This window comes from Zalophus californianus, chromosome 4 (assembly GCF_009762305.2).
Source record: "Zalophus californianus isolate mZalCal1 chromosome 4, mZalCal1.pri.v2, whole genome shotgun sequence".
Lineage (NCBI taxonomy): Eukaryota > Metazoa > Chordata > Mammalia > Carnivora > Otariidae > Zalophus > Zalophus californianus.
This window is the reverse complement of record NC_045598.1, coordinates 2,188,489-2,206,404: the sequence shown is the minus strand read 5'-3', so window position 1 is coordinate 2,206,404 and position 17,916 is coordinate 2,188,489. Positions and strand designations below refer to the sequence as shown.

At 59.8% G+C, this 17,916-nt stretch overlaps 1 protein-coding gene across 12 annotated transcripts; it reads right to left on the bottom strand.

The window, feature by feature from the left end:
* Positions 1 to 885: 885 nt before the first annotated feature.
* Positions 886 to 15,197, bottom strand: CCDC27 (coiled-coil domain containing 27). Of its 12 annotated transcripts, none has more exons than XR_003523714.1 (14): positions 14,856 to 15,197; positions 14,232 to 14,364; positions 13,049 to 13,159; positions 12,314 to 12,471; positions 9,546 to 9,725; positions 8,167 to 8,247; positions 7,481 to 7,856; positions 7,188 to 7,318; positions 5,103 to 5,180; positions 4,606 to 4,818; positions 2,735 to 2,791; positions 2,553 to 2,657; positions 1,216 to 2,254; positions 985 to 1,124 (listed from the first exon to the last, which is right to left on the bottom strand). XR_003523714.1 is itself a non-coding variant. In XM_027615719.1 (13 exons), the coding sequence occupies exons 1-13, from the start codon at positions 15,042 to 15,044 to the stop codon at positions 999 to 1,001; spliced, it is 1,944 nt and encodes a 647-aa protein (XP_027471520.1). In that variant the 5' UTR covers positions 15,045 to 15,197; the 3' UTR covers positions 886 to 998. The 12 variants fall into 12 exon arrangements, 4 of the variants coding, with proteins under 4 accessions (XP_027471520.1, XP_027471536.1, XP_027471529.1 ...); XR_003523706.1 differs by having other exon boundaries at positions 5,059 to 5,180; positions 7,188 to 7,280; XR_003523715.1 differs by having other exon boundaries at positions 5,092 to 5,180; positions 7,188 to 7,280.
* Between the last annotated feature and the right edge of the window lie 2,719 nt (positions 15,198 to 17,916).

The window sequence follows — 17,916 nt, the reverse complement described above, 5'->3', positions numbered from 1 at the left end:
CAGGCCCCAGGTGTTCCGGACGCGGCCGCCGGAGGGCGTGCGTGCTGCAGGGAAAAAGGCTTTAGGGGCCGCAGGGGAGAGAGGGGGCTGCCGGGGAGAGGGGGCAACATGGGAGAGGGGGCCGCAGGGTCACGGGGTCGGTAGAGGAGAGGGGGGCCCCCTAGGCTAGGGTCTGCAGGGGAGAGGGCCTGCCCGGGCGACAGGGCCCTCAGGGGTCCCGGGGGGAGGGGGCGCGGGTCCACCCCCAGACCGTGCAGGTGCGGGACTCTGGTGCAGAAGCGGGCCCTGGAGCCTCCGGGCGCTCCTGAGTCTGATCCGACAGGCGAGGCGGCCCAGCCGGGGCGCCCCCCGGGGAACCTGCGCCGAGTTCCCAGCTCCGTTCCTCGGGTTCCCGCACTGGGCCCGCCGCGAGCGCGAAGCAGGAAAGGCCGGGCGCGCGCACAGGTGGGTGGGGGTGGAGGACGAGAGCAGACGCCGCGGGCGGGTGCCTGCATGCAGCGCGTCGCTATGCCCAAAGCCTGCGGGGTGCGGGACGCACGCAGGGTGAACTGCGCAGATCAGAGAGCCTGGCCTCCTGGAGCTTCCACTCCCGCAGCAGTCATGGGAACAGGAGTAGACGATCGCCTCCACTGTCTCCCAGAGGGGTCGCAGCCGCGAAGTGGTGCCCCAGCCAGGGGCGCCCCCACCGCACAGGTTTGTGCCGCAGGTGTTGGGAAGGGGCGGATAGGCACCGGGTCTCAGGCCTCCTAAGCCTGGGGCCTCAGGGGTGGGCCCTTGCTCAGTGTGGGGGTCTCCCCAGGAAGGAGCCAGGGGGGCAGATGGGGGCTGTGGTGGTCGCGCAAGCCCCCACGAGTCCCCCCGGGAGACGGAAAAGCTGAGTCCGTGGCCAATGGCAGAGTTTAATTCTAAAGCGAAAAGGCCGGGCTACACAGGGCTGGCTCCCTGAGCTGGGTGCCGGCCTCCGCTGGGCTGGCTGGCGTCTGGGGCCCCGGCTGGGTCTACTTGGAGGTTATCTTCTTGGACTTGTTCGGGGAGGACGAGGCCTCTGTCTGCTGCAGGGGAGGCACTCTGGCGCCTTTCTGTTTGAGCTGATTGTAGTAGTCGTCTCTCTCAGAGATGATACTCTGCAACAGAAGCCCGGGCCCTCGGTGGTGGGGACCGCGCCTCTCCTCCCCGAGCGGGGGGGGCGGGGGCGCAGCAGTGGTGTGCGCTGACCTGACCGCCGGCTCTCCAGCGGAGAAGGCTCTGGTCTGTGGCATCTGCTAACTTCTGGGCTGGAAACACTCCCCACCTCTGCTGATCCCGCCCCGGCGATGAAGCCACAGAACTCAGCCCGACACGGGCTGGCGTCACCTCTCCCCTGAAGCAGCACTAACTGCACTTATGTCCTCTGAGGATGTCGAGTGGCCCAGACCAAGAGACCTCAGAGGCCATCGAGTCTGTCCCTCAAGTCCCTTCTGTCCTGCGCACAGGGAGATGGGAGCCCCTCCCTCAGCTCTGCTGCTTTGGCACATCACTGTTTTGCGTGCAGCAGAGGAAAGGGCTTCTTTCCTGGCTACTGGCGGGTACTGATGACTCCTCCCATCCCTCTCTCCTTCCCTCCCTCCTCCCTCTCCCCCACACCAAACAACAGGACCCAGATTGCAGAGACCTTTGCAGGCTGCAGAGACCTCTCCCCGGGTCCTCTTGCAGGTCTTCCCCCTCCCCAGACTGTTGCCACCCTACAGGGGCACTGTCTCCCACGACATAGGAGAAAGGAAATCAGGTCTCGGGGAAATGTGGGTGCAGGAAGGTCATAGGCACCTGCTGGGGCAAAGGGCCATGTCATGGGAGGCTTGGGGCGTGGGGACAGAAGCGGCCCCTAGTGAGAGTCCATATGGCCCTGCACAGAGCACGTGACAGTCAGGGCTCTTCTCCCAGAGCCCTCCCCCCACCATGCCCAGAAGGCAGACAGGCTCTCTCCCAGGTGCAGAGGGAGGCTCTACTGCTCAGTGAACTCAAGAGCCAGCCCACAGCTTGTCAGCCAAGGCCCACGGGGGTGGTGGCTTGCCCCTGCCAGCCCCAAAGCCTGCACTATTTCTCCTGCACCACCCTGCCCCGTGAGGCCTCTGCTTGGGGTCGTCAGGATGACAGCCTGAACCAAGGCCAGGGAAGGGGGGCCACGCCGGGGTCCTGGCTGCGCAGACGAGGATTCCAGGTGAGGCCACGCTGAGGTGCCAAGAAACATCCCCAAAGAGGCTGAACTGGACAGAACCTGGTGGGGTGGGGGGGGGGGGGGGGGGCATGTTCCTGCTGCTGGAGAATCTCCAGGACCCCAGCAGCTTGGTCCCCTCCTCACTGCACCCGGAGCTGAACGCTGAGAGCAGCCTAGCCATGGGGAGATCTGGTCCCCTCTGCCTGAGCAGAGAGCAAGGATGATCCCAGGGGCACAGTGAATGGTGACACAACCAGGATGAGAATGGGGGTCCCCTCAGCCCCCTGCCGCAGATCAGCAAGCGTCACCCTAGAGAGGCAGCCTCAGGGACCAGGAAACAGCCCAGCGCTGGATATACCTGCAAAGCTTCCAGAATGTCATTGTCAGAGATCTCAGTGGCAAAGGACTTGACCCCGGAGGTGCTGAAGGTGGCCTGGATGATCTTGTTTCTCAGTCTCTCAAGCTGTGAGCAAAGAGAAGGAGGGGGCAAATCACGCCCAACCCTGAGTGAAGCCTTCCAGAAGGTAGATTTGTCCTCACTTTTCGAAGCTTTAGGAACTGGAAGTGTTTGGAGAGGCCAGCTGGTCTGCCTGTGAGCTAGAAGGTGCCAGATCAAAACTCAGACCCAGGGCGGCTGGGCACCCAGGCTTTAAGACTTTCTACTATTTTTTTTTTAATTGAAAAAGTAAAACCTGCACATGGCTTAAAAAAAAAAAACAGTACAAGGTCTCCAAAGCATCCCCCAGGCCATCGTCCACAAGGGAGCTGGCACTCCCTGCCCCCAGGGGAGACTCCGGGATGCCCCTGGGAACACCCTGCAGGCTTATCAGCCCCTCACTGTTGGCACTGCAGGGAACACCTGGCCGTCCCTCCTCTTGGACCCCCAGCCCTCCCTCCTTTTCTTGGGATGGTGAGGCAGTCCTCAGTGGTTTGCATTAAGCAGCCATGAATGGGGCGGTAACCAGGAGTTAACTAGGACGGAGCTAAGGCTGTCTAGTCTTGCTGCCATCAGCATCATTGTGCTGATATGCATTGTTCATCTCCTCCACTCTGAACCCCAGAAGCACTCAGATGGGCCCCCCAAGTTATGGTGGCAGCTCAGCACCCGCTCCTCACCCTCAATGAGCAGAAGCCCTGATGATGCAGAAACGTCCCGTGAGAGCCGGCCTCAAGAGAGTTTGCATTGCCTCAAAAGGGCTGCAGGCCGGTCCACTTTGCCCCTGGGACAGCGTTGAAGTGACAGAGGGCATGTTAGGAGCCCCTGGACCTTGGGTGGGGAGGGGGTTTCCTTTCTTTCCAATGTGGATTGGTGCCAGCTCTGCACCCCATACCGTACTGGGTGTAGGGAAGGGGGGCCCGCCCCCTGTACCGGAGGTGACTGCTGCTGGGCAAGGGGTGGCAGTCACCCGGAGTGTCCGGCCACAGTGCCCCACGCCCGGGCTGCTTCAGGCGTCACTCACGGGTCACGCACCACTTCCAGAGGACCCCAGACCTGCCCCCACAAACTTTCTCAACACAGCGTTCCAGGCGCTACCAAACTGAGGCGAGAACCAGACCGATGATGCACCATCCCCCGCTCACACTCTAGCCGGGAGGACTGCTGGATCCCAAACACAGTTTTAGGAGAGACAGCGAGTGGCGGGCGCTCACTGATGCTGCCGAGCCATCCGAGCCATTCAGCGGGAGGCTGGCTCCTCCGGGCGGGAAGAACACACCCCGTTACAGCAGGCACTCTGGGGGGGCAGGGGAAGGTGTCCTTTCAAAAGCCTACACGCACAGGACTTTCTCTTTGCTGGTTTTTGGATTCTGGTCGGCTCTTCGCCGAATTCCTTTTTGGCCTGGGTCCGTCAGCAGAGGGCACCTCGGTTTCCCTCTGTGCCTTTGCTCACGTGTAGCATGGGGCTCAGATATGGGGTCGGGCTCTTCACATCCCAGCACCACCCCCACGCAGCTCTGGGGGCACCAGAGGGTTATTTCGCCCCTCCGGCTGCAGGCTCCTCCTGTGAGCAGTGAGGACGCTAAGAACACCTGCTTTACTAGCTTTGTTCACGAGGTTAGACTTCACTGAGCAGCTTAGAACGGTGCCCGACCCCGGCACGCACCCCGGAAACTATAAATAGATGGCGTACCCCTGGCCCCGGAGCGCTCCTTCCTGGCCGGCTATCCAAACCCTCGCGCCCCTTCACAGCACAAGCCAGACACGGCCCGTCCCGCCCAAAGTGTGCAAGCCCCATTACACCTATGGTCTCTCCGCCACCACTTCTGGAGCGCCAATTCTGTGCCGGGGGCGGGGCTACGCGGGGGAGTGAGCCTAAGCCCCCGCCTCCTCGGCGCACGGCCCGCCCCCCTCGGCGTACGGCCCACCTCCCTCGGCGGTGGGCGGGCTCGGGCGCTCCGCACGCGGGGCCTACCCGGGACTGGGCGCTCTCCAGGGCCACGCGGGCCTGCTGCTCCGCCTGCTGGATCATTTCGTTCTTGCTCAGCATCTCCTCCTGCAGCCACTTCCATCTCTGCAGGTGGTTCTGGTTCTGGCTCGCCTGGGCCTGCAGCTTGCTGACCGTGGCGTCGAACTCCGAGATGATGTGCTCCTGCTTTTCGAGTTTGCTCTGCAGCTCCAACACTTGCTGCAGGGGAGCCAGGGAGGACAGGGCAGTAGGCCCACCTGGCCCAAACGGGTCACCTGTGTTCCCCGCCCGTCCTTCCCCCAAAAGACCGCCGGCCCTCATGGAGCCAGCAATGGCAAGGAGCTTCTGCATGCGCTCGCGCTCCTGCGATTCGCTCACCGGGGTGCTGCCTGAGGTAGGGGGGCCCGACTCACTGCGAGGGTGTTTCCAGCTCCTCTTGCCCGCGCTGTCAGGACTTACAACAAGAACAGCGGTCTGGCTGTTTAACCACACCTGGCGGTCACCTGGCGGAGAAGAATGTTGTCCTTCTCGATGATGCCCATCATCTCTTCGTGCTTCTTGTCTTCCCTGAGGTTGGAGAACTGGAAGGCAGACGGGGGGGGCGGGGGTTGGCTCAGGGGGACTCGGGGGCAAGACGACAGATGGAACACTTGCATCCAGCTTTTCTCCCTGAGCCTCAGTACGGTGAAAGCAGCGGGACTTCTGCCAAGGACAAGAGGGGCAAACACATGGGGAGCTGGAGAGCAGGGCCCGGAAGGCCAGATCCTAAACCAGCAGGGGTGGAGAGTTGAAAACAAGCCCAGTTCACGCTTCTGGTCCTCAGATCTCAGAAACTGGTGGTACGCGTTCTTCTGGATCTGGAACCTAACGTGGGGAGGATCAGTGGATACTTCTCCAGAAACTAAGAGCGGCAGACCCGTCCCTGCCCTCAAGCACTGGGAGCCTGTGCTGTGTTCACCTGGTGAGAGGCTGGATGTCGGGGGCATAGCAGAGGGTCTCTGGCTAAGGAGGGGCCAGGCGCAGTGGAGGGTGGACCCCCCAGGCTCCAGATGGGGGATGTGGGGGCCAAATGTGGATGCCCCCGCTGTCTTCCCATCTTGGCTCCTAGAACACCAGCAGCTAGGCCTTCTCATTCCAGGCAAGAAACTTCCAGGTTCCCCGAAGAACTAAGAAGACAACCTTCGAACGCTCGGCTGAGGTGCCCACATGTGCCCGTGCGTGTGAAGCACAAACTTACTGCCACGTGCTCAGAGACCCCACTCAGCTCTGGCACAAGTGAGGCCCTCTCATGAATGACAGACACGAAGACAAAGGGACCCAGGGCACTTGCAGGCGATCAAAGATTCAGGAGGTTGAGCCCAGCGAGCGTGAGTGTTCCGTGGGGGATATAGACAAGACACTGAATCGTGAGACAAAAGAAGAGAAAAGGACGTTGGGAGAACAAGAGAGGTCTCGGAAGCCATCCGTGCAACAGAGAAGAGCACGGGAGGCGGCTGTGGATAAAGAGCCGGGAACAGGGGCCGTAGAGCAAACCACCCAGAGATGGGACAGCAAGAAGAGGAAGAACGGGGCTCCGGGGACACCGGGAGGAGTGCTCAAGAAACAAGACGGAGAGAGAAGAAACAAGGTAACATAACCTTCCGGGGCGAACTTTCAGGACACCTGGGACAGAGAGCCCAGTGGTTTTCCGGAGACGCAGCAGTGCACCCAGACCACGGTCCCAGGCAAGCGAGAATTGGGAGTACCCAGGACTGCCCCCCACAGCAGCCTGGGTCGCTCGGGCCCGTGGGGCAGTGCCTTCACTGTGGGCGCAAAGTGCTCTCCCGGCTGTGGTTCGGCATCCCACCAAATTCTGTTGACGTGTAGAATAAGGACATTAGCAGAATATGGTGCCCCCACAAATTTACACCCACTCAATTTTATCAGAAGACTACTGCAGGATGTGCTCCAGTGAAAACACGGGAGTAGATCAGAAAAGGAGGAAACTTCATCCTGTTTGGCAAAACCTGTGTTTGAGTCCCAGGTGGGCATGAGGGGCTGGCAGCCATACCCCGAGCATCCCATCACGGTGGGACGGCACCGGTGGGAGGCCGACCGGCCTGTGCTGGGGGCCCCAGGCGGGGCAGGAAAGAGGGAAGCGCTCGATAATGCTAGGATGGAGAAAATTCCAGAATGGGTGCTAGAAGCATACCGTTTGTAGGCCTGCAAAGTGATTCCTAAAGAAGAGTTGAGAGCAGTCGCCCTGGGGGATGGGCACACAAGACGGAAGAGGTCGGGACCCGCCCCTGCTGTGTGACAAGCCTGCGGGACTATTTCATTCTTTAGGTTGTGTGCGTGAATAACTTTGATGAAACAAAACACGTAGCAAGGGGTGGGCTTGGCGGAATGGCGGCCTCTCTAAGTGTGCGTGCGCTCGACCCTGGGACTCGAGCACGCGGGGATGCTGGAGAAGGGACCGGGAGCCGAGCAGCCCAGGGAGGACGGTGCGGGCCAGGGGGCGTGGCGTGACCCAGGACAGGCTGCCCCAGCTCGGGACGGTGGGGAGGGGGCGGGGCTGCTGGTGCCCGCTGCATGACGGGCATGGCCACCTTGTTGGACATGGCTTGTAACTGGTCCCTCCGCTCCTGGAGCTCCTTCTGCAGGGTCTCGTTCTTCGTGTTCAACATGTGCAGTTGGGATTCCTGGAAATCCACTTGGCGTTGTAAAGACACGGCGGCCCCTGTGTGAGCCGGACGTGGGAAGGAGGGGAGAGAGGGCAGGGGCTAGGAGGCCGAGACAGGGGGGCTCTGGCCCCAGGCTGAGGGCTGCCACCTCCTGCCCTGCGTCCCTCGTCCCCTGGGCCACCCTCTATCCTGTGGCTCCTGGGCCCCCAGCGCCCCACCTGTTGCGAGCGAGTGTCTGGTCCTGGTGACCTCCAGCTCTGTCTGCAACTCCTGGATCACGTGCTCGTACTCCTCCAGCTGCGCTATCAGCTCCCGCTCAAAAGCCTCCTCCAGGGAGCGGGAGCTCCCCCTGCGCTGGTCCTCCTCCTCCTGCGCCTGCTCCTCCTCCTCCAGCTCCATCACCTCCTCCTTCTCCTCCTCCAGTTGCTCCTGCTCCTCACCCCCCTCCTTGGGTGCGGCCCCCTTCCTGCCTGCTGGGCCCTTCCCCTCGCCGTCCGCCCTCTCCTCTGCCTCTGCGTCTGCAGCCTCTTCTTCCTCGCCGCCAGCTGCTTCCAGGTCCTTGCCTCTGCCGGTCACGGCAGACTCCTCCTGAAGCTGGGAGAGGGAGGGGGCGCTGGGCAGGCAAGCAGGGGGCAGGGAGCACTCCACTGGCCGCCGTGCCAGCGCCCCGCTGCACCGTCTCGGGAGACCGCCACTGCCCGGCTCCTCCCTGCACCTGTGCAGGGCGGACAGGGGAGCTGGAGTCCCTTTTCCGGGAGCTGCTCTGCCCCCCTGCCCCTGTTCCCCTCAGGTGTGGCTGAGGGCCCACGACGCGGAGCTGCTGGGAGGACGCTGGCATTGCCAGGCAGCCCCGGAGATGTAGCCTGGGCCAAGCCTGCCTGCTCAGGATCCCGGCGGCCCGCACCTGCCTCCAGTGCTGCAGCTCCTCGTCTGGGAAGAAGGTCTTCAGGATGCTCAGCCTCCCGCTGGGCTTTGGCACCGGCTCCTGCAAGATGGCCACATGAGCCTCAGCGTTCCAAACTGCCCCCTCAGCTCCCCTGGCTGATGTCCTGAGACCCATCCTTCTGGAAGGGGACAGCACCCTCTCCATGTTGCAGGGGAGAGGGGGATCAAGTGTCTTCCTGCCAAGGGTGCTGTGTTGGTGAGAAGGGGGGCAGTGACCGGCAGATGAGCATCCCTGGGGGACAGTGATGGCAGATGGGCAGCCCTGAGAGGAGGGTGATCGGCACATGGGCAGCCCTGGGGGGAGGGTGATGGCAGATGAGCAGCCCTGGGGGTGACGGTGACCTGCAGATGGGCAGTCCAGGGGGGGAGGTGACCTGCTGATGGGCAGCCCTGGGGGGGACGGTGATGGCAGATGAGCAGCCCTGGGGGGAGGGTGACCTGCAGATGGACAGCCCTGAGGGGAGGGTGACCAGCCCATGGGCAGCCCTGGGGGGAAGGTGACCTGCAGATGGGCAGCCCTGGGAACAGTGTGATTTCTGGCTCCCTTGGACCCGCCCCAGGGAGTGGCCTTGCAGCAGTGGGCACCCCCACTTTGTTCCAAGAGTGGAGGGCCAGCCTGCCATGCCCACGTTGCATGTCCCTGTAGGCCCAGTGTGGGCTCAAGCCTCTCTAACAGCCCCCGGGAGGCCAGGGAACAGGGAAGGCAAGCCGATGCTCCCAGGCCTCTTCAGACTCCTGCTGCCCCTGCCTGCTGGTACTGCACCATCCGTGTCCAGGCAGCTTTCTCTGGTGGCATCTCGGGGATTTGGTGATGGTCCGAGGCCCCCACCCCACCTCACATGTGCCCCTAGCATAATGCCAGGCTGTATCCTCAGGTATGAAAGAAATCAGGTTTTAGAAAGACCGGGTGACTTCCCCACGAGGACCTGCCTAGTTCAGTCCTCTGCCCAGACCTCCCTGCTTTATAGGCAAGGACACTGAGCATCCTGCAGCCAGAACAGATCAGGCGAATCCAGGCCACCAGGCCCACAGGGCCCATGGCTAAGCCAGGTCTGGAGACTTCACCTGCAGGGGGCCTTCCGTCCTATGGGATTTCAGAGGGGCTGGCCCTCAGCTTACAGGTAAGGAAACAGAGTCCAGAGAACGACACAACCTGTCCCAGGCAGGAAAGCAAGCTGGCAGCCAAACACAGGGGTCTAGATGTCCAGCTCACGGCTCTTCTACCCACGAGGCCGTGGCAGCCTTCCCGGATGACGGGGCGTTTGCTGGAGACCTGAGGGCCACCAGGAGCTTTGGACACTTTGGATGCAGAGCCTGCAGCCCGGGCCCTGCACTCACCTTCGTGCACTGGCATACCCATGTCTCCCGGCCCTTGTTTTTAAGGAGGCATTTCAGCATTTTCTTCAAGGCCTCCCTCTCCTCCTGAAGGGCCAAGACCTCCTCATCTTCCTTCTGAGGTGGCACCTCCATCGCGGACAGCCGCTGCACTTCCTCCCGCAGCATGACCAGGCAGTGATCCTGGGCACAGAAGCATGGGTAGCCCCTGGGTGCCACACAGCCTCCCCCCCCCCACCCCCGGCCCCCGGACCCACCCTCTCTGGGCGCCTGCAGGAAGAGCAGACCTGGAAATCCCAGCCAATCCTGCCCAAGGGCGGGGACCAAGTCCTTGCCTGGGGAAACTCCTGGCAGCCTCCCTTTCAGGCCTGGTCCTGGCCAGCCCCCCAGTCGCAGTGGGGGATACTGTTCTTCTGCACGGCCCCACAGCGAGCCAGCAGCACCCTCCGAGAGCCACCCCCTGGGGCTTGCAGGGAGCCAGACCCTCTGCCCCTCAACCTTCCGTGCTCAAAATCTCAGTGCCCTCGATTCCTCAGCGGTGGAGACCTGGTACCAACATGTTTGGATAGCTGGAAATGGAAGGACTTGCCATCGGTAGCTCTGAACTGGGAGCAGCGTAAAGGAAGGCCCTGGGCCCGCAGTGCACCCCGCACAGTCCCAGGAGGGAAAAGAAAGGAACTCAAAAGTCCTCCAAATGTTTGGGATTTAAGTGCCAGGTTCCTACGTGGCCCATGAACCAAAGAAGCAGAAGGCACACAGGAAGTTAGAAAATGTCTTAAACAGAGCGATAATGAACACTGTCAAGATGTATTGAGACTTGTGGGGTGAAACTGAGCTGCGGAGAGGACAGATTCACAGCCCCCTGTGCATCGGCTAGGGCAAGCAAGGAAACCAGCACCTGAGCAACCATCAGAGGGATCCAGGAAAGAGCTGCGGGCTACGGTGGGAGGGACCGAGCAACCAGGATGGGAACTGGAGGACCCAGCTGGGAGCGGGGGAGGGGGAGGGGCAGGTGCGGCAGGACTGCGGGGGTCTCAGGGGTACGCGGAATTATTCACACGGCTAAGCTGAAATAACCTGGCAGAAATCACCCTTCTTCCCCTGGCTCGTGGTGATTCAGACCCATGCACCTGTCCCACACCAGACAGTGGTTGCTGGAAAGGGGATGCTCGTTTCCACTGGGGCCGCTGAGTGGACACCATGCTGCCATGTCACTGCAGGTGACTCTCTTGCCTCCAGTGGAGACTCGCTGCCTCTTCAGCTCAGACCAGGTGGAGATGAGAGAAAGGGAAGCCTAAGGACAGCTTCCAAGCTCCTGGAGGCAGCCAAGCGGGCAGCCCTTCTCCCGGCCGCTTCACACATGTGAGCTTTCCCCTTCCCACGGTTTGCAAAGAACATCCTTTCACATAGACCTGTGTGGTCCTACCGCTTGATAGCCTCAGGCTTTCCCCGACGTGAAATTGCTTTCCCCAAAGTGGTCACAGGATATCGACACTTCTAAAATCGTGACATCTCTCAGAAAATGCAGAGTGTCAGGAGTAAAGGTAAAATGAAGACTCGTGGAGCCACACTATCTGGGCTTTGCGCACCCACCAGCTGCCCAACATTTTGTGGTGCTCACTTCCATGACTGTCATTAAAGCCTCACCAGCTTTAAAACACCACCAACAACAGAAGGTGATTCTAAGAAAAGAGAGAGAGAGAGACGGCCCAAGTTAGCACTGTCAGGAATGGGAAAGAGGCTCCCTCTCCTGCAGAAATGGGGCGGGGGGCGCCTGGGCGGCTCAGTCGTTAAGCGTCTGCCTTCAGCTCAGGTCATGATCCCAGGGTCCTGGGATCGAGCCCCGCATCGGGCTCCCTGCTCCGCGGGAAGCCTGCTTCTCCCTCTCCCACTCCCCCTGCTTGTGTTCCCTCCCTCGCTGTGTCTCTCTCTGCCAAAAAAAAAGAAAGAAAAAGAAAGAAAGAAATTAGAGGGTTATTAAGAGACCATTATGCACAGGATCAGGCTAATAAATCTGAAAATTTACATGTAATGGACACATTCCTCGAAAAGCATAGCTTTTCCAAACTGAAACAAGAGGGAGAAGGAAGCCTGAGTATCTTTCAAGGACGTGAATTTATGACTTGGAAAACCTGACCCATGAGGACTCTCCAGGCACACATGGCCTCAAAGATGAATTCTTTGCCAATCTCATGCAGACTCTTCCAGAGAATAAAATAGGAAAGAGAAAATGCCTCCCAATTTTTTGATTGTTTGTTCTGAGGCCAGAATTACTCTGACACCGAAAGTAAACAAGGGAATTACAGACAGGTAAACTGTAGGCCAGTCTCTGTCACAAAGATGCAGAGCGTAACATCACAACGAGTCAACTTGTAGGTAGATCTTTGTATACAAGCTGATTATTACTGTTTTCAAGAATATATTCTCTTAAGTGGAAATAGTGGGTCAAAAGCTATGTGGATGGTTGACGTCATGATATGTGTGGTCAGCTGCATGCTGAGGGGGACGAGATCCATGCCAGCTCAACCCGCCACACGCTGGGATGAAGATGCACAGGGGCCAGAAGGTCTGGAAAACAGGTGAGTCACGGGGGCCTAAGGAGGGTCCTGGGGGTCATTTTTGGCCGCATCTGGAGACCTGCTTGGACAGCTAACCAGATACCCCAACAAGAGCCCTGGGGGGCTGGCCGGGCCCTCCTATCCTGCTGGACGTGGAGCCGGGGCATTAGGGTCAGGCTCTCTGCCCGGGGCTCCACACGCATGTGGCCGTACCTTCTCGTGGATGACAGAGATGTACCAGGGTAACCGCTTCTTTGGGTGGCTCTGCGCCAGGACCGGGCTGCTGGGGACCGGGCTTATGATCTGGGATCCACTCCTCTTCCGCAAGTAGTTGAATTCACAGGCACTCTTACTAAAGGGAAGGAGGCACCCTGTGGGGAAGCCGCAGGGCGTCAGACTCGGAGTGCTGAGCCGCCCTGGGGGCGTTCCACGGTAGTTTCCCCCTCGCAAGACGCCCCTGGGAAACCCTTTGCTGCCCAGCTGGGCTCCTCCACGCCTCCTAGTGCTGACCCCCATCGTCCATCCCTCCCCACCTGCCCCTGTGTGGGTTGAAGAAATGGAGGGAGATCATCAAAGCAGCCCTTGGAGATCCCCAGAGCCTAGGGGTCAGAACACCAGGGGTCACAGTGATGGCCCAGACATTTGTGAGGGGTTTCCTCACATTCAGACAGAGGAGACCTTTGTGTGCAGAGATCATCTTTGGATAAACCAAAGTAAGTATATTCATGCGTGGGAACAGTACATTCTACTCAAGGAGGGATGCATCCTGTGTAAGGGGCATAGGGTCGGGCAGGTGGTCCTGGGAAGGGAGTCCCATGGGGGCATAATCAGGGAGCCCTGGGGAGAGCAGGGGTCCCAGCAGGTTCAGGCAGAGGCCTCAGAGCTGGCCTGCCAAGGAGAGGACCCCAGGGGCATGCTCGTCCCAGTGGCGGCAGGCCCTGCCCTCACCGTCCACCTTTGTGTCGGAGCCCCGATGGCTGCAGGACGGGTCCTGGGTCACCTTCCAGGAATCAAAGCCCGTGCACAACTCCTCGGGCACCTCGGCTGAGGTGGATGAGCCTGCAGAGCGTTAAAAATGCTGGCTGATGACAGCTAAGGCCATGTCTTCACAAGACCTCCTGGGCAGGGATGATGATTTCATTTCTTTTTAAACTTCAGGTAGGATTAAAGATGACTTTTGTCACTGGATGTATGGGATTGAACCCTGGGACTAAATCGAACCATGATTCTGTCCTCCTGGCCATTTGTGTGCCCACGTGGAACAGACCGGGTGCAACTTCATCTCTGCAAATGGATGCATCCCCTCCTCTGGAAGGACCCTGCATTCTCATCTGTAAAACTGGCTCAGCCTCAAAGTCTCCAAGAGGTCCCTCTACCCCAATGGGCAGACCCCGTTTCCCCTCGGCCATCATGAATCATGTCAGTGGCAGGTGCATGCAGGACACAGTGTGGTCTCTCAGCCCATCCCAGCCCTGCCCAGAATTCACGGACCTGGAGTGCTGGCTCCTCTCTGAGGTTCCATCCCTGAGAAAGGGGAGCTTAGGGCCAGAACGGGTGGGGGCTCCTGCTTCTGACATGAACAAGGCCCCCATCGCTAGCCACAGGCTCTAAGCTTCCATTTCCCTGTCCCTAACCACAATGCCATGTGTGGGGACATGAAACCAGTGCAGGCCCAGGAACTGGGAAGTCTAGGGTGCTGTCCGGCCTGGCCACTGCCCCCCGGTGACTGCTGAGTGCCTGGCTCCTCTCTCAAAGCCTCCTGTTCTCCCGGATCAGAACAGTGTGCAGTCACACCTGATGGTGGTTGGTCTCCTTACCAGGATTGGTTCCTATCTTTGGCCTCATGACCTCTTTACTGCAGCTTCTAGAATTTTGAGCCTTCTCCCTCTCCCCTACCCCCAACCCTACTGAGTCTGGTGACTGAGACAAGAGAAAAGCAAGAAGGCTTTTCCTTCCCCCCTGCCCCCCCTGCAGCCAGGTCTTGCTGCATGCTCCAGCTGGTGCTTCTGCATGCACAGTGAGTTCCCACCACTGGCCACCACTCTGGCTGACGAGCACCAGGAAGGTTACCCCACTCCTCCAGGGAGGGAGGTGGTTTCCATGTGGGGGCCTCCCTGTGGGTGGCTCTCACCATAATGAGACATAGACGTGGCCTTCGTGCTGAACTGAGGGCAGCCAGGGCGCTTGAGAAACGCCTTTCTCAGCTCCTCTAGTTCGGCCATGAAGCTGGTGTCCTCGGGGCCGGGGCCTTGCTTGTATTCACCCTGGTGGAGTGGGGACAGCAAGACAGTGGGAGAAGAGCCCCTGGAAGCCACGTGCACCGACCACAGCCATCTGCCCTATTCCCGAGAACCACAGGCTTCGGGACAGGCACGTGTACCCACTGGAGAAACCACCGGCATCCACCTGGGGGGCCGCGGGTGGCTCTCTGGTCTCCTTGAGCTCATGGTAGATTCAGGAGCCTCGTAGCTGTGCTATCCCTTCCTTGTCCTCTCTTCCCTCGACTTCACTCCTTTTTGAGACACCCCCCCCCCGCCCAGGAAGGCTCAGGGCAGCCGGCCATCTTCTCTCCCAGGCTTTCGGGTTGCCAATTCTTTACACTCCCAGAATTGGCCCATCTTCTTCTGTCACCAAAGCATATTTGGAAGGCTGCAGCGGGCGCCCAGGCCCTGAGGCCTCCCATCAAGGGGGAGAAGCAGGTCAGCCCTGAGTTAGCTGTGCCGTGGCCTGGCCGTTCCCCTCCGGGACCCCACACCTTCTTCCCGTAGAAGCGGCTGATGGTCTGAGCCGACTTGCTGAGGGAGCGCTGTCTCCGGCGAAGTTTCCACTCTGGGACCAGGTTGTTCCGGCCGGCCACACACTGGAGGAGCATCAGGCCCTTCTCCATCAGGTTGGGCACCACGCTGTGCTTCTTTGGCAGGCTGGCTCCGCCAACCGGCAACATCCTTGGGGCGGGGCGGAAGGACTGGAGAATGCCTTGGATGGACGGCCCCTGTGGGCCTCTCTGTCTGGAGCAAGGTGTCAAGGGGAGCAGGGGCTCGAGTGTGGACCTGCCGCCGGGCACAGCCCTGGACACGACCAGCTTCGGAAGCTCCGCGTCCTGTGGGATCCTGGGAGGGTGTACGGCATCACAGATGTCTCCATAGCAACAAAGCGTGTCATTCGTCTTAATTTGCTGGGATTTGTCTTCACTAGGAAGAACTGTGTATCTCCAGTTGCACTCAGCCTTCTGACCATGCGAGGAGGTTCTTTCCTCTGGGGCAGCACACAGCGCACACCTGCATGGCTGACTCCCCTCGGGGTCTGGCATCCACATCTTGGGACTTTTGTCTTTTAAGTACTTCTCCATCTCATTTCTTCATCTCTATCCCTGATGCAGCTGTCACCACTCAAATTTGTCACCTTTCCCTTGCAATAATCTCCCCTGAGTTTTTGTGACAGACTCTTAGTCTACATTCACTCCTCTACATCCGTCCCTGCCCCGTGCCCAGCAGCCCAGCCCACTTCCTCACCTGCACTTGCTCTTGTCCCAAAGCTGCGCTTGGTTATCACTGCCTGAAACAAGGAGCGTGCTAGGCACCCTGGGTTGAGTGAGGATTGAGGTGGCCCCCTGGGTTCCCGGAAGACCCCTGGCATGGGTACCATTGTCCTCACCCACCCGCGGTAATGCTCTGCACCTTCACACCGTGGAGTCCTTGAAAACAGGACCTGTGCAACCCACCGTGTCCCGCCAAGCGTCTGTGAATTTGCTAGCACACAGTGAGATGCACCTGGTACTCTGTGTAGACCTGGGTCCAAGCATCTGCCCGCAGTCATCCTCGCGTGTACGGGTGTGCACACAGGTCTGTGCAAACATCCCCCACACGCACACATTCACACACAAAGCCCAGCCTGTCTTGGATGTGAAACCACATTGGATTATGATCGGACCCGAAGCAGGGAGGCCGGAAGGTGGCTGGAGCCGGACCGCTTGAGTTCAGATCCCAGCCCCAACATATTAATATCTCCTTGTCCTTGGCTAGTCCCTCCACCTCTCTGTGCCAATTTGCTCATCTCCACAGCGGGGATACAAATAATACCCATCTCCTAGAGTCGCCGTGAGGATTTAATTAGGAAACAGAGAGAGAGCGAAAGAGAGGGAGAGCTTCCTGCCATAGGCGGCACCTAGTCAGTAAAGCCCCCCCTGGGGACTGTCATCATTGCTACGCTCCTCACCCCGCCTTTGGCATCACCTTGCTGCCTGTCCTGGGGAACTGGGAGCACCTGGTAGTTAAGAATGCGAACAAAGGGGATGATTGATAAAAACAAGTCGTGCTGACCCCTGCTTTCACCCATACGCCTTGTCAGCAATCTGGATCCCCCGGAGGCCCTACAGCAAATTCCTTCTACCCTCACTGAGTGTCCGCCAGGCACCAGACACTGACTGCCCTAGGCCCCAAGGGCACCACGGAGTCTGCCCCACAGCCCGCGTGGCACTGTGACTGAGGCTTTTCTTGACCTTGTGTCCTACCCTTGCAAGGCCGCTGCTGGCTGGATTCAAGAAAAATTGCTCTGACCCTGGTTAGAATGGAAAGGAAGACTTAATTCCGGGACTGCAACAGGGGAGAGAGATTGAAACTCAACGCTGAATACGGCGGGCCGGTGGGGCTTCAGCCCAGGAGCAGCGAGAGGGGTTGTGGGTGGAACTTGCTAAGAGGGGACAGCAAGGGTGGGGGCATTCTCCCTAAGGGCAGGCTGAGCTCTCAGACGCAGGGCCTGGCCATCAGGGGCGCGGAAGAGGAATTCGGTCATGGGTCAAGGGTCCAGGGACTCTCTGAAAACTGGCCTAGGGTTCTTGCTGAATCTGGACTTGGCAAGGATGGACAGGGGGAGGCCATGAGGGAGGCCCCGGCGAGAAGAGGGCTCCGAGGGGTCTGAGGAAGGTTTGGTCAAGGATAGAGTTTTTGTCAGCTGTCGTCGGTCAGGGACCCAGGCTGACCAGGCTCCACCTCCATGACCAGTGTCTGGGCCTGGGTCACGGACGCAGGAGGAAGCAGCTCTCAGGGCCCCTGGCCTGGAAGTGAGGCCCTCCCTTCCGCTCACATTTGACCCCCAAAGCAGGTCACCTGGGGTGTGGCATTACAAAGGGGTGGGGAAATGCAGGCCTACCCTGATGGGTTGCATCATAACCCCCCCCCCCAAGGTATGTTGAAGTCTTAACCCCAGGACCTCAGCATGTGGCCTTATTTGGAAATAGGGTCTTCATAGAGGTCATTAGGGTGGGTGCTGATCCATATGACTGGTGTCCTTATAAAAAGGGGAAACTGACACAGAGACTCACGGAGCGGGAGGTCTCCTGAGGGTGGAGGACTGGAGCGAGGCATCTATTCGTCAAGGAACTGCCGCAGAAGTAGGGACAGGTGAGGAAGGGGCCTCCCCTGTAGGTTTTCCAGGGAGCACAATTCTGCTGACACCGAGACTTTGAACTTCTGGCCTCCCAAACTGTGAGAGCATCCGGTTCTGTTGTTTAAGCCCCCAGGCCGTGGTGCTTTATTACAGCTGCCCCAGAAAGCTAGCACACCCACCACGTGCTGGGACGTTCGGCCCTGAACGTCAGCCCTCGTGGGAGCTGCACGGACGATCGCCACGGACAGGAGACACGCCCCAGGGCTGGCTTGTGGACCTAGCAGGGCGTGCAGTGTCCAGGTGGGGATGGGCCTCGAGGCCAAGCACACCCCTAAGAGGGGCATCCTGCAGTCTTTGAGGGGAGCAGGGTGAGGAGGACCCTGAAAAGCTTCCTCTGGGAGGCACGCCGAAGCTGAGTCTTGAAAGTCTGG

Excerpts from the sequence above, each read along its gene's own strand:
- CCDC27 (XM_027615719.1), bottom strand. The coding sequence starts at position 15,044 with ATGTTGCCGGTTGGCGGAGCCAGCCTGCCAAAGAAGCACAGCGTGGTG. Across the intron at positions 12,472-13,048 it reads CTCCGACACAAAGGTGGACG|GGTGCCTCCTTCCCTTTAGT; the intron begins GTGAGGGCAGGG and ends GCTTCCCCACAG. Across the intron at positions 2,658-2,734 it reads AGTTCCTAAAGCTTCGAAAA|CTTGAGAGACTGAGAAACAA; the intron begins GTGAGGACAAAT and ends CTTTGCTCACAG.